Genomic DNA, 14,220 nt, shown 5'->3' with positions numbered 1-14,220 from the left:
CTCTATACTTTTAAACGGTGATCATTTTGAATTTCTCTTTTCCATCAAAGCAGTGTAATAGCATCTTTGTATCACCCAGTGCCTAAAATTAATTCTTTTGGGGGCAAATACATGAACATGGAGACTTCTGCCTTCTTTTACACATTTTCAAAACTAAAGTCATTGAGGATTGTTTAAAATGATTTCGTCAAGTCTTTTGAATGATTGACAAAGGAGTTGACTTCCACTCAGCCACCCAGGAAGGCATAATGTAACAGCTTAAAGGAGCTGCCTGAAGGTTATCTTCTGGATTTTTCAGTCTCTATGTATCCCTTTCATTTTGGTATTGCACATAATACCAACTCTTGTGGTAGAGCAGATTTGTTCATATGTTAAAAGCACTATGTTTCCTTTCCTGATGGAATGGTGGATGATGGAATGATGGATGATGGAAGTGGAGAATAAAACTGTTTTACAGAATGGACTGTCCATCCTCTCTTGGCCTGCTAAAATTTCAGGATTGGTACAAAAACTGTTATAGCAATCTTCAAGTGACTGCTATAAAAAAGGGGGTGGGGTGGGGAGAGAGAATAAATATCCACACATATTTATTCAGGGAGGACTGCCAAATGGGTTGCAGCCTGCCTCAGTGTATTAAATAATGAGAGGGAAAAACTATTCATGCAGCTGGCTGCTTGAGAAAATGCTGAAGTAGTCTCAGATGCACAGGCATTCTGTGAGCCCCTTCCACCAGCAGACTTCTAGGTGAGAATCTCCAGGGATCCAGGTTTTGTTGACGTGGATCAATTTAAATGGCAATTACTGTAGTCAGATAACAGCTTAAAAAGGCTTTTTACACACAGAAAAGATGCATAATCACACAGCATATGGAAGTTCAATTTCATGAGCTGTGGTCTGTGGATTTACATTGTACTGATATTAAGACCTACTTTTAAGAGTGAATATTGTTCAGTTTTATTAAAATGCGTCATACCTTTGACACGTTACTTTCTGCTGTAAAGCTGATTCAGGCTGCATCTATGTTGATGAAAGGTTGCATTTCCAACTGTGAAAATGTTTTTCCTTTCATGTAGAGTACAGCGTTAAAAAAAGAAAAACAACACAGCAGATACAATACTAACTGACTGGTTTTAAATAGTGCATCAAATAATAAAACAAAAAGAATGCTAAATTCTTTCAAGGCCTTGGTGGCACAGACTTTGGTTGTTATTCTCTCCATTTGCTCCCTCATGAAAGCATTCTGCCATGGAAATGTTTCCATGTTGTGGTGTTTCTCTTCAGCTGTCCGACATACATATCCATTATACAGCACTTCATTACAGAATGTATCTGATCAAGATGAAGAAAAGACCTGCCTCAAGTGGAGGTGGAATATTTACTGGGGGGAGAGGAGCTACTTGTTTGCTTCCCTGAAGTTACCAGTCCTGTGGAGTCTCTTTAATCAAAGATTAAGCGTGGCACTTGGACAGCATTAACAAGTTATAGTGGAAATATCACTAAATTAAGTGACTCATTAGTTTCAGGTCAGAAATATTCACGAGTCCAGGCCGTATATTGGAGGTGTTGTTATTTTTGCTTAATTTTACACATGTTCTTTCCTAAGTAGATCTTTATCAGGCTCTGTGACAGCTAGAGGAAAGAAAAGGAAGGCCTGAAAGCAGGTTTGCTTCTGCATATTAGAGGCAGAAGATGGCATAACACAAAATCAAGGGTTGCATAAATAAGTACAAAAGAATGAGTCTTATGCCGACAAGATTGCAGCTTCTGAAGATCTGAATGAGAATCACTGGTTTCCTGTATGGGTTTAAAGATATACTGAGAAGGCAGAGTCGAACCAGAATGCGCGAGCTGATTGCTGGAGAAATGTTGGTTCCTAAAACAGAGAAGGTTTTACAAGTGCTGAATTGAATGGGAGTTTTAAAAAGAAGATATTTTTCCCTGTGCCTGGAATTCTGTGCAAGGCTATACGTGCTACAGAAGGCATGCGAGTCAGGCGTATGTTTCTCCTAAGAGCCAAAGATGTTTTACAAAGGACTAAAGAGGGACTGCTGAGAAGAAAATAGCCAGCTTTAGATAAAGCACTATAACAAAGACTTGTAGTTTTATGTATCATGGTGTCCATTAAAGCTTAATAGGGAAGAGTGCATTGAACCTAGCCAGGCATACGTTATTCATGTGAAGGATAAACATTTAAGGGGTGTGCAAAATCAGAAATTGGGACGACATGATTGTTTAGCTTTTGAAAAAGCTTTACAGGGAAGATTTTGTTTTCATCCCCCATGGATCACCATGCAAGGTAAAGGAGAGTAAGCTGCAAATGTTTGGAACATATCAATGCAGGAATCCCAGGGGGTTAAAAGCACTATAGTAAAATAAAAGTGGTCTGCTTTCTAAGTGTGTTCTATTTTACACATACTACTGAGCATCTGAGAAAGGGAGTGATTTTGATACTCTGTTCACTATAGTAAAATAGCATAATAATGAAAAAAGTGTGGGGAGGGGGAAGAAGGGAGGGGGGACCCTCCAGTCTATCGCCGTGCAGGTTTTGAATTTCCAGCTAAATAAACAAACGTAGTCCTATGGAGTTCAAAATGATGGCTGTTAAAATAAAGAATGAATTTGTTTCCACTTTTGGCGGAGAGCTGATTCGAAGCAATGCTTTTCTCTAATTGCCTTCAGCGAGAGAAAGGGTTAACTTTTAAAGAAAAATGAATAATTCAGTGTTTAGCTTATCACTCTGCATTTTACTTTCTATTCTTCGGTCATCTGGAACTTGGTGTGAAAGGTAGAGTAAAAGGAGTCAGCTGAGGGGAGCCAGGGTTGTGATAATTTGCACACACATCCCTGTCATTGTTCTGCCTGAAGAGACAGGGCTGGGTTCAAGGCCACATGTGCTCCTGTCATCATTCACATTTCTGCTCCAAGTGCAATACAGAGTGTCAGCTCTCCATCTGTCTTTGCCTGGCAAACGCACGCGCCCAGCATCCTGCCTCCAGCTACGCTGCCACAGCCAGCTCCGATGGCCCTCCTCGCTTCTCCCTGCTCATTCCAGAACAGGAGGCACTGAGCCCTAAATAAGCTTGCTTTTAGGAGAGAGCCATTTACAGTGTGGTATATTTTATCCAAGGATGCCTGGTGAGTTAAAATTATTGCAGTTCTTTCGCTTGTAAATGAGTAAACGCTAATTGTTTTTTGATAGTATTTTTTTTTTTTAATATAGATGGTGATTTGCAAGCTGATACGGGGACGGAGTGCTTGTGGATGCTAATTCTGTTGTGTATGTGTTTGGGGGAGGGGAATTTGTGTGAGGAAACTGCCAAAGATGCTACTTGCAGCAGGACTGGATGTTTCAATGCAAAGGGATAGAAATAGCAGAAAGTCACCGTGTCTGTGGGTGCAGGTCTCTGCTTGGGTGTTATTTTAGCGGAGAGAAAGACAGCTTTGGTCTGGCTTTCATGACTGTCAGCTGTACCTTGAATCTGCAAACATTTTATCGATGGAGATCATTTGCAGTGTTCAGCGATCAGCTGAAACGATCTCTTTCAAAAGATGTTTAGCTGTTTATGTTGGAGAAGTGAAGGAGATTTATAAAACAAATTCTTGCAGCATTGTCCTAAATCGCAGCGTTTAACTGTCACCGGGCAGATCACTGAAATATGTTAATACAAAATAAAACAATGAAAAAAATCTGCTGAATTAGAGAAATTGCTGCAGAGCTGGAAATTTTAATAGGTTGGTTTCCTCAGGAAAATATTATCCTTGGATCTTAAGATCACTTGTCTAATTGATAAGTGCTATTGCCAATGAAAACATTGCTTCTCTGCAGGGTGATTTGTCTAAAGGGTTTTTTGAGATGCTTGACCACGACAGAGCGGATTGAATTTGGTGTGTTTTGTTTGTTTGTTTTCTCTTTTGGTAAGGACTGAACAGAGCCATGTGCCTGATTATAACAGCCTGTGTCTCTCGATAAAAAAAGACAGGGCTTGAGATCCTACAGCTGGCTGGTTCTTGTGGATTATTTGGGTAGGACAGGCAGAAGAGGCTATGCTTGATCACAGGGAGTCTGTACACCTCGCAGATGGTGTTTTGAAACAGTATCTGCCAGTTTGCTGCAACCACAGTTGCATGTAGGTATTGCCAGTTGTTTGAGGAATGTTTTCCTTTTAGGATTTTTCTACATGGTCATACCCTACTGCTAGTATGTTTGCTGATCCTCTGGTTGGAACAAGAAAGTGGGCTCTGTTTGCTCTTAAGCACAAGTCTAAGAGGATTTATATGGTTGAAATATGGGCAAATTAATTTGCATAGATAATAACTGAGGACTATGAAAGGTCAATTTAACCCTTTAAACTTAAAATTTGATTTGCATGCATTATATTTCTGGGAATGTGGTCTTCATTAGAAATAGCATGGTAATTCATTAATTTGGAAAACTGCATTCTGCATAATGTGGATCTACTGACGTTTTCCTTGGATTTGTATGAAACTATTCTTCTTGTGCGGTTTACTAAATCTGTGTTTTATTAAGATATTTGAATATACTGAAATGACACAGCCCTGTCAGTTTTGATCCTTGTGTGTATTATTTGGGGATATTAGCAAACAGTATTGGAATGCCTAGAGTGGAGGTTTTTGAAAACCTATTAAGCCTTTGGCATTTAAATTAGTTAATCTACCTGCTGGTTAAAATTTCATGCATCTTTAATCAAAATGGCATGCGCCACACTTGAGTATGTATACCCTTACCGATACTCGTTAAGCTTTACCATTAAATAGATGTTTAATTTCCAGCATTCTCTTAAAGCAGTAGCAAGCAAGAAGTGTGTTTTAATGTCAGCTCCGAGTGTTAGAAAACCTTGCACTTGGATACAGAGAATACACTAACAGCTGTGACTGGGAGCATGTGCCAGAATGGAGATACTTGAACAGATCTGACACTTGGCTATTTTTGACACCCATCTGCACTTTTTTACTCTCCTCTAGGATGAACTGCCTCTCAATCTGTTCACAGCATATTTTAGCCCTTTAATATTGTGGCGTTGGGTTTTTTCAAATGGGCATTATTAGCCATCTGGGGCAGATTTTGTATGTTAAAAGTAAGCACATTATGTACAGAAGATTAAAAGGATGTGTATTTTTATGTAATCTGATATTATGTCAGTGCCTTTTGTGTATGTGTGAAGTCTTGATTTCAGAAGCATCCCTTTAGCAGTTGCGATATCCAAAGTCCTTCTAATTTTGGAGAAAGAACAGGAAGTAATAAAAATGGGTTCTGGTTTATGTGTAGTGATAACATTTCTACACAAAGTAAATTTGCTCTTCAAAGCCAAACCGTTCGTACTGTTATAATTATGATTGGCCACTCACCTTCCCTGTGACTAAAAAGCCAGGGCAGAAAGGCTTGCTAATGTAACACTGTAAAAGCAATTTGGATCTCTGCTAAGGCACTGCTGCAACTCTGAGAAAAGTCTATAGAAAGATAATCCTGTTAACATGAAGCTGGCAGTAACCAAGTTAACCGTTTCGTCATTCTGTTTAGTGAACTCGAGGAAGTGCTTATCTCTAAATAATTGATGTTGGGGGAACGGTGTTCACATCTAATCCCATATACCAGTTTGTCTGATTACTGTGTGTGTTTTTTTTTTCTTTTTCTTTTTCTTTTTTTTTTTTTTTCCAGAACTGTTTATTCCGGACTTTATTTATGAAACATTACAAATCTATCAGTCATTTTATAGTACTTTCAAAGAACAGATGTTGGCCTACAAAATGCTTTATTATTGCCCATGGCAGTATTCAGCATGGTTTCCTTAAAAGGACAATCAGTGATCACAGTCATTGTGGCCCAGAAATAATGCTGCTCTTTCAGAAGATGGCCTGGTATTAGGTCAGACCACCCTTTCTTTACTTCTGCTCTCCAGATGTGGCTGCAACTTTTTTTTTTTTTTAAGTTCATGTTTCAAAAAAATGGGTTTGTTTTCAAAATCTGGTTTTACTTAAGATATCTCCATCCTGGAGTGCATTTCATAAATTGCCCACATATTTTTCTTAGCAGAGAACTTAACTGGCTGTAATTTTTAACACATGGCCACATCATGTGATATTTTCAAAACATTTGCACATAGCTTTAAGAAGGTCCCAGCAGAAATGATCCATCATCTCACAGCCAGCCCATTTCTTAACAGCATATCTGCATTTTCCATTTAGCAGAGCTATATATTATTAGCTTACATTTTGGGTAGTAAAACAGTGCATTGCTGATTGTAAAACATGGACTTTATTATCTGCTGAAAATTGATTTGGCATTTATAGCCACTGTGTACTAGACTGGCTTTCTGGTTTTAACATTAGTGCTTGCAAGTGATGATTTGTTTAAAGAACAGAAACAAAATTGCCATGGACATAACTGTTAGTGTCCTAGTAACTGAACATTTGGGTTATCCACCTGTTTTTTAAATACATGCGTCTAAATGCTGTTATACAGCAAGTCTCCTCACAGTCCATTAGCTGACTTGTTCTGTTTTAAGTTGCAGTTGCTATGCTGTTATATTAGGACAATTCTGTGTCTTACAAAACAAGTTTCCTGCCAAACAGGGAAAATGTGTCTGGAAATACTTAAGTCCGAGTGTTAACCTTGCATCATTATTCCAGTCATCCTACATAATGACTTTATCTTCTGCAGGATTTGGATAGGAACGAGAAGCTCCTTCTTTTAGAGGACTGTGGGTCACTAGGTTCCTCACATACGTACCATAGGCTTTAGGAGATGTGTAATGACAGATTATAATGACTGCTTTTCAAAGTATTAAAGTTTCTTCTTCCTTAATGGGAGCAATAAATTCCGAAGTCTGTGTGACACCGTTGCGCTTATTTTCAACCCATGGGGCTGTGAACCGCATCTTGCTATGTATGTGTGGAGAGTAACTAACGCATTATGGGATGCAGCTCGTACTGCAGAAAGAGCTGTTAATACATACATTTTTAAGCAGGGTCCCAAATGCTATTTCCCTCTGAAGATTTAGTGCTTCTAAATGATGACCCTTTGCTGGCCCTTCCTAGATGTGTGTACAGTGTTTAGCACTGACCACAGCTTGATTTGAGGATTTTGGGTTATACCGTAATACATAATTGCCAATTAAAACACGATCACTATAGCTTGCAAATGAATGCTCTCTGTCTATATACAATTTAAAAAATTAGTAAAATACATTTTAAAATTGTTATTCTGATTTGGAGTAAATGTAGAAGTTGATGCATCTAAAAATAGATGGAGACATGATATGTGGTCCTTTGCAAGAACAGAACATATATCTGTACCAGTTTTCTGTTTGGTTTGCTACATCCTTTTGTCATCAAAGTGTACATGCCACAGATAACTCTACATAAAATCAATAGAAACTTGGTATTTTACTACCAGTTCACAGACTAAAGCTAAGTGCAAAGGAAGACTTCTGCACTTGAAGCAGTAGCTGGCTTCCATATGCAGAGTTGCATGCCTTTGAATCGCTCTCAACTCTCTCCTAATCCCAGATGCATCGCCATTGCAGCTTTGAAGCTCCCTAAGCATGTAGAGCTGCATCTGTGCATGCTAAGATCTGTCTCGATACAGACAGGGCTAAGCAGGCAAGTGCTGAGTTCACACCTGTGTCTTTCTGGAATGGAGGCATTTCTATATCTGAGTCGTTTGAACAGTTGGATCTGGTAGGTAACCTGGGAGGATGCCTAATGCGTATTTAGAAACGTTGGTCTCTTCACAAGTGCAGGCTTACTTTTTGTTCCCGGAAATGTGTGCAGTGTAAAATGGAGCACAGAGCAAGTGATGCTTGGGCGAGTAGAGATTAAATTGGGAAACCCATAGGGTATAGCAGAGCTTAGATTTTCACTTGTACGCAGACAAAGTCTAGCCATATTGGCCCTCTTGGCAAGGCTGATTTCATTCAGTATCACGCCATGCTAACTCCACATTCGCACAGTAATCTGTGAAGCTGGTGAAGCCCTTGCCATGCTGTACCATGCTGTGTATATTCACTGGCTCCACTCTATATGAGCTTGACTGTCTCTGCACCATGTTGCATTCTGTGCTGTGCAGGATGAGATAGAAGTTATTCCCACCCCAAATAAGCTGCTGCTGGGGGGTAGCTTTTGTCCAACCAAGGAAACATTATAGACCTGAACTTGATCAAGCAGAAGGAGGATTTGTTTAAATGCCTTTTACTTCTAGAATGAGGCTTCCAGTCAAAGGGCTGTTGAATAAAATCAAAGAACACCTCTTTCACCTTGCCTAGCTGTGCCTTAAACAAACCTGCTCTACTTGCCACCCTATTGAAGGTGAGGACATGGACATCTATGAATCTCATGCTTCTAAATTACTGAGGTTCTTGAAGGGCAGGGGTAAAGCATACTGCCTCCAGGATCTCCCTCTTGGTGAGCTGTAGGCAGTTGCTAGTTAAACTAACTATATAATCTCTGCCATTAGATATCTACAGCTGTCTAGTGGGAGGGTGGAGAGATGGATGGAGCCAAACTCTGTTCAGAGATGTGCAGTGATAGGATAAGAAGCAACAGGTAATTGCCAAGTAACAGCACAAGTAATAGACCACGACGAATCCCAGGCAGATATCAGGAAAAAATGCTTTGCTGTAAGGATGGTTAAACACTAAAAGAGGTTCTCCAGAGAGGTACTGGTATTTCTGTTACTGAAGATGTTAAAAAACCCCATTGGACAAACCCCTGTCAGCTTGATCTAACAAAGTTGACAGAAGGGCTTGGTCTTGCTGATTTCCCAAGGTCCCTTCAACCCATGGTGTTCCTGATGGGTGTTTGCCATTAGCTGTTCTGGATGCCCAGTTTGAGGTACTGCAGTCCTCTGTAGGGGAAAACAGTCCCTGGTACTGTTTTTTGTGTTGTTTTTTAGGAGGAAATTTCAGCAGTATTGAATTCTGGGCAGCTAAAGTTAATTATTCATTAAACCTACTCCTACACCACTACCTGATATGTAACTTGCAGAACAAACTTTGCCTTTATGCACTGCTAGAGGACCAAGAGTTGTCAGAAACACTGCAGGCTGAAAGGGATGTACTGCCTTCCCAAGGTATTTCGTAGAGCCGTGCTTGCACGTGGCAGACCTGGATTTATTTCTCTGTGCCTTTTTTTTCTTCTTCTTTTTTTTTTTTTCTTTCTCCAAATTTTTATTTTTTCCCTCCTAGCAATTTCTTCTCTATTGCCAGTTATTGGTGTTGCATGGAGCAATAACCTCACTGTGAGCGTTAATTGCAGAAACGCTTGAGAGAACAAGTTGCTGGAAATTTGGGATTTGAGAGGGGTCTCTTCAGCGGGAGACTGCCAGTTCTGCTGTTCTGTCAGCAGATCTGCCCAGGGAGTTAACTCTTGGTCTTGTCCCTGTGCGGCAGCATACCACCTGGTAGTAATGTTCTTGCAGCTGGTTTAGGGCTGCGGTGTCAAAAGAGACGCTGAGCTGATCCAGCTTCTAAAAATCTCCTGCCCAAATTCCTATGGCATGAAGCTAGCCTTGCTTGAGCTTTTCCATGATGTTGCATAATGAGTTGTGCATTTATTTCTATTTCTTAAAAATAACTTCATTTTCTTGCTCTGGGGATCTGGCAATCTTGTAAAAGTTTCATGAGGAATAACTACCTAGTAGGACCCACACATTTACATTAATTTAAATTATCCAGCCAGCTATTTCAGTACTAATGTGGATATATGTTTTGGACCAGTGTCTGCAACTTAACTCTGCTTTTAAACGGGTACAAATCGTAAGTCAAAGGTGGTAGGAAATCTTTCTGAAGTTCAAAAGGAAATATCATGAGCAGTGGATGCAGTTATTACGAGTGCTGCTCATATGGTTCTCATTCATTATGGACGTAGAAGCAGACTAAAGAGCTCTGCGGCAGTTTTGCATATTGACAATACTGAACTGACAAAGACTGAAAGAGCTGTGACAATAGAGCAGCAAGGGGAATCAGTATTGATCATGTCTGGGAAGAGAGGCTGAGGACTAAGGAAGAAAAATGTATTTTGGTAACCCTTCGAGTGTACTGTAAGTTCGTGCAGATTTGGTGTAGGGTCAGGACTCTATCGTTCTTGATTAAAAAAGGGTTTTGCTCTATTAAATTGAGATGTGAGGAAGTGGGATTTGCATATTCTTAACTGCTTTCCAGCAAGGTTTGAAATGATGATTCAAGAAGCAGAAATGTGTTTTACCTTTTGAAGGCCATTGCCCTTTCCAGCTTATTGATAAGTTTTTTCTCTTTTAGGGGTCAATGCAGTATTCTGTCTTCTGTAAGTCATTCTGAAAGTACCTCTAAAATTTAACTTTGTACGCTTTCAGTTCTAATGCTTTATTGGACTATTCTGTACATGCTTGTAGTCTACTTCTCCCAGCAGTCATTTGCATCTCAGGTGCAGATTCCTGTAGCATCTTAACCCCTGATTCCCTTTCTGATGCAGGATTCACTGTTTTATTCTGTTCCTGTGTTGAAACTACAGCCTGCTAAAAGAATATGTTCCCAGTTTAGCAGGATGCAGGGCCTTTCTCCTCCCTTCGTTCAGGTCTCTCATTAGTATGTTCTTCTGTGACTCATGCAAACACACTTGACTCGAATAGTCTTCCTGCTACAGGATTACAGTTTGGGAAATACGTACACACTTACATTAAAATACAGCCATAATTTGATTCTTGCTTCTAAACTATGCATTCAAAGTATTTTGTGGTGACCCTTTTAAACCAGGGCAGGAAGCATGTATACACAGTCTTGAATTTTCCCTGTAGCTATTTTATAATCCAAATGACCACCATCTCCTTTGACTTCCTTCCCTCTGTATGACTTCCCCATATCATTCCTTGAATTTTCGAGAGAATTTTTTTTAAAAGCATCTTGTGCCTTACAGAGCACCAGACACATTATTCGCGGTTAGCAAATACAAATTAACATTTATTGTTTTAATTTTATTTTTCCAGTCCATTTCACCACATAATTGTTGATTGCATAATTATATCTGCTAACTTCACATGCAATTATTTGTATTCTGGTCAGAAGAAAGTTTACTAACCAAAGTTTCACAGAGGTCAGTTTCTGTGGAGGGTGTTAATGTTTTTATTAGCTACTTTATTTGCTTGGTACTGTAAAAGGTACATTGTTTTTGACTTCTTAAGCTATGTTCAACAAGATCTTTAAGTAATGGGGATGCTGTAACCTCATCCGTTTTGAGAAGGAATCCAAACTGTATCAGTTCTGAAGGTACACACAGAGAAATAGTGAGGGAACCATAAGGACTTTGAGAGTTACTAATATGGTAAATAAAGCCAAAAAATGCACGTTAAAGCAACTTCTGTTATGTCTGCAAAAAAAAGGGTGTCTGAGGTCAGATGGCACTGTTGTTGTAAGCTTTGAAAGTCATCAATTTTCTTCTCATATATTGGCTTGCAACAGAGTTTATAATGCATTCATCATATTGTATTGGACTTAGTGTTTTTAATTTCTTCACTGGTAGAAGGGGACAGTGATAAAACTTAGTTTCCAGAATTCAAAATTCAGTCCATGTTGGCTAAGTTCAACCTTCTGCTGACCTCCTTACTGCAGGGTTCTGAAAGTGGTAGCTTCTCCAAGTCTCTTTCTTATTAGTTCTTGGAAATAATTTATATTATCTTATTAAGGTCAAAATTGGATTATTTTACACTGAATTCGCTATTAGATTGCATTGCATTTTCAAACACAAAAACAAAGTCCTTTGCAGTTTTGGGGGGAATCTGTCTTGTAAGTAGTGCTTATTTTACTTTTCTGAATTCCTGTTAGTAACTGAGAACAACTTTTTTTCCCCACTTGCAAATGGATAAGCAAGACCTTTCTGGATATTCTGTTTGTTGTCTCTTTGTTAAAATTTTAAAGTATTTTGAAGAATGCTCTTCCTTTTTTGTTAATTTACTTACATCTCTCTTTACAGTATTCTCTGTGGCTGTAAAAGCAAATCTGTGTTTGGGTTTTCTATATTTAATAAGAAAGATTGCTGTGCAGAAGATTAATCTGTGCATGAAACTTCAGTGGAGAACTTGGTTTGGAAACAGAGTCTGTTGTGCATGGGTAGCAAATTCTCTGTTGTCCAAGAGGAAGCCTGTGGTGCTGTCTTTCCTTGCCCTCTATAAACTGCCTTGTACAGACAGAATCACGTCCCATGCAATGAATGCTGGACTCGCATGTTGGTTTCTTCCTCTGACATGTCAATTGCTCAAGTAGTAATTTCCAATTCCTTTCATACTGAGGGAGGAAAGCAATGGTATTCAGTCTTCAGAGAGTGGAAAACCCAGGATTTTTAGCTTATGCTACTTTAAGATTTTGCTTCAAACCACTCTTGAGAGTCTGTAAAAGCTCTGAAGATAAAAATAGTACCTGTGTGTCAGGTGTTGACTAGCATTCCTTCATAAAGCCACAGGAGAAATGATATACTCTCTTCTTTAGTTAACTTTTGTGTTCCTTCAGAAAGAGCTTTGTAGATGTTGCTGAATAACTTGTTTTTTTCTTGAAGGAATATAGAAAACCATGATGCCTTGATTTCATCCTGACACCAACAAACATGATTGCACAGTTTTGTCTGGGGCATTGGTTCAAGGCAGTCTTGAAAGAATGAGTGTCTATTACTTAATCACCAGGAATGCTTAATAGTTTTGTCACAACTGTTTTCCTTTTTGGAGGCTGTAAGTGTTTTTGCTGTCTTGCCACACCAGATATAGAAGACGTGCCGTGATGAATTACCCAATGGGGATTCTGCTGCAGAAATTGATGCTTGCTAAATAAAAATCAAAGCCTTCTTTTGTCTCCTTTGGTCATTACAGTAAACGGCTGGATTTTAAATATGTCTGCTTATAAAGCTGGGATATGCATACACAGTTGCATGCAATTTCTGGGTTTCAGAGGGTTTTTTTTGCCACAAAATAATATGATTATGCAGATGTTCTGATACTGTTCTTTAAAGCAGTTGATTGCAGATCTGATCATGAAAGATGATCAGCAGCTAGCATATATCATCATCTTCTGATCCAAACAGGTTCCTTTGGGAGTCAGCTGTACTGTTTCAGTATGTTGTAATTAAATTGAGTGCGGTTTAGGTGTCAGAAATTACTTTATAATGCAGGATAATGGACTTAAAGAGACTTATTTGCAGAATGCAAATGTCCCTTCAAGGCTACATGTTAAGAAAGAAAACAAGCCCCCCAATATTCAGTAGGAAGAGAAAAGAGGGAAAAAAATTAAAGATCTGATTTCTGATCTTGTCCCTAAAGAATCCTTGCATTAGAGTTAATCTGGACTTAATATACAATAGAATAATGTCTGTTACTTGTGAATTCCAGTCATAAAGTGCTTTGTTTGAAATATTAACAAAGAAAAAGGTACTTATTTTTTTGTTTTACTTAGGATTGGATGGGTGGGGGATAATTCCTGTCAATCAGACCTTTAAGACTTGGAAAAATCCATCTTATTGCATGCAACAGGTACTTATATGCCTGGTTGTTGTGCAGTTTCAAGCAATGTTAATTTCCAGAAGAGTTCATGTGAGTAGTAAGTACTCAGCATCTTTCAGAATTAGACTAATGAGAAGCATGAGAAGGCTAATGTAGTTAGGAAAATAATGGATTTATATGCATAGTGAGAGCTGTTTGTAAATCAGCAGGTGGTTTCTAAAATATCAGAAATTAGCGAAATGTTTACTGATGTGATTTCTTTCTGAAAAACAAACATGTTTTAAAACACTTAAACATTAAATCTTCAAATGTGAAAAGCTGATTTTTTTTTTTTTTTTTCAGTTGTCTTTTTTTATTTGTGGTTTGAATGCTCAGACTCTTGAGGCTTCAGGACCTAATTTTATTTTTTGAAGGGCCCAGTAGGAGAAAAACAAACAAACAAACAAACAAACAAAAAACCACAACAACAACAATTTTCTTGCAAACCATATATTTGGATAGGTGGCATATTTCATGCTGTTGAACAGACAGGAAAAAATTAGGTGACACCAGAATTTTTTATATATATACATATTTTATATACCAGAGTTTTATATTTGTGTGCATATACTTTCATACAGAATACTAGATTACGTTTCAGTCCGATAAAACCTGCTTGGGACTGAATTCATTAATAACATAAAGTAGTGCTAAAATACTACACTTTTTTTTAGAATCATATGTATAAATCCAAGCAATCTTTGAAT

At 38.5% G+C, this 14,220-nt stretch overlaps 1 protein-coding gene across 3 annotated transcripts in view; it reads left to right on the top strand.

The window, feature by feature from the left end:
- The window catches only part of RUNX1T1 (RUNX1 partner transcriptional co-repressor 1), a 111,762-nt gene that overhangs the window by 31,937 nt on the left and 65,605 nt on the right, over positions 1–14,220 (top strand). Inside the window, exon 1 of one of the 3 annotated variants that reach the window (XM_032182360.1) lies at positions 3,028–3,135. The exons of the other annotated variants lie outside the window; for them this stretch is intronic. Coding sequence (XP_032038251.1) covers positions 3,129–3,135 — 7 coding nt within the window. The 5' untranslated portion in view covers positions 3,028–3,128. Of the gene's footprint in view, positions 1–3,027; positions 3,136–14,220 lie in introns of those variants that run through there. 3 annotated transcript variants of the gene reach the window in all.

This window comes from Aythya fuligula, chromosome 2 (assembly GCF_009819795.1).
Source record: "Aythya fuligula isolate bAytFul2 chromosome 2, bAytFul2.pri, whole genome shotgun sequence".
Classification (NCBI taxonomy): domain Eukaryota; kingdom Metazoa; phylum Chordata; class Aves; order Anseriformes; family Anatidae; genus Aythya; species Aythya fuligula.
Note: the sequence above shows the minus strand (reverse complement) of the source record. Positions and strands in the feature narration are given on the sequence as shown.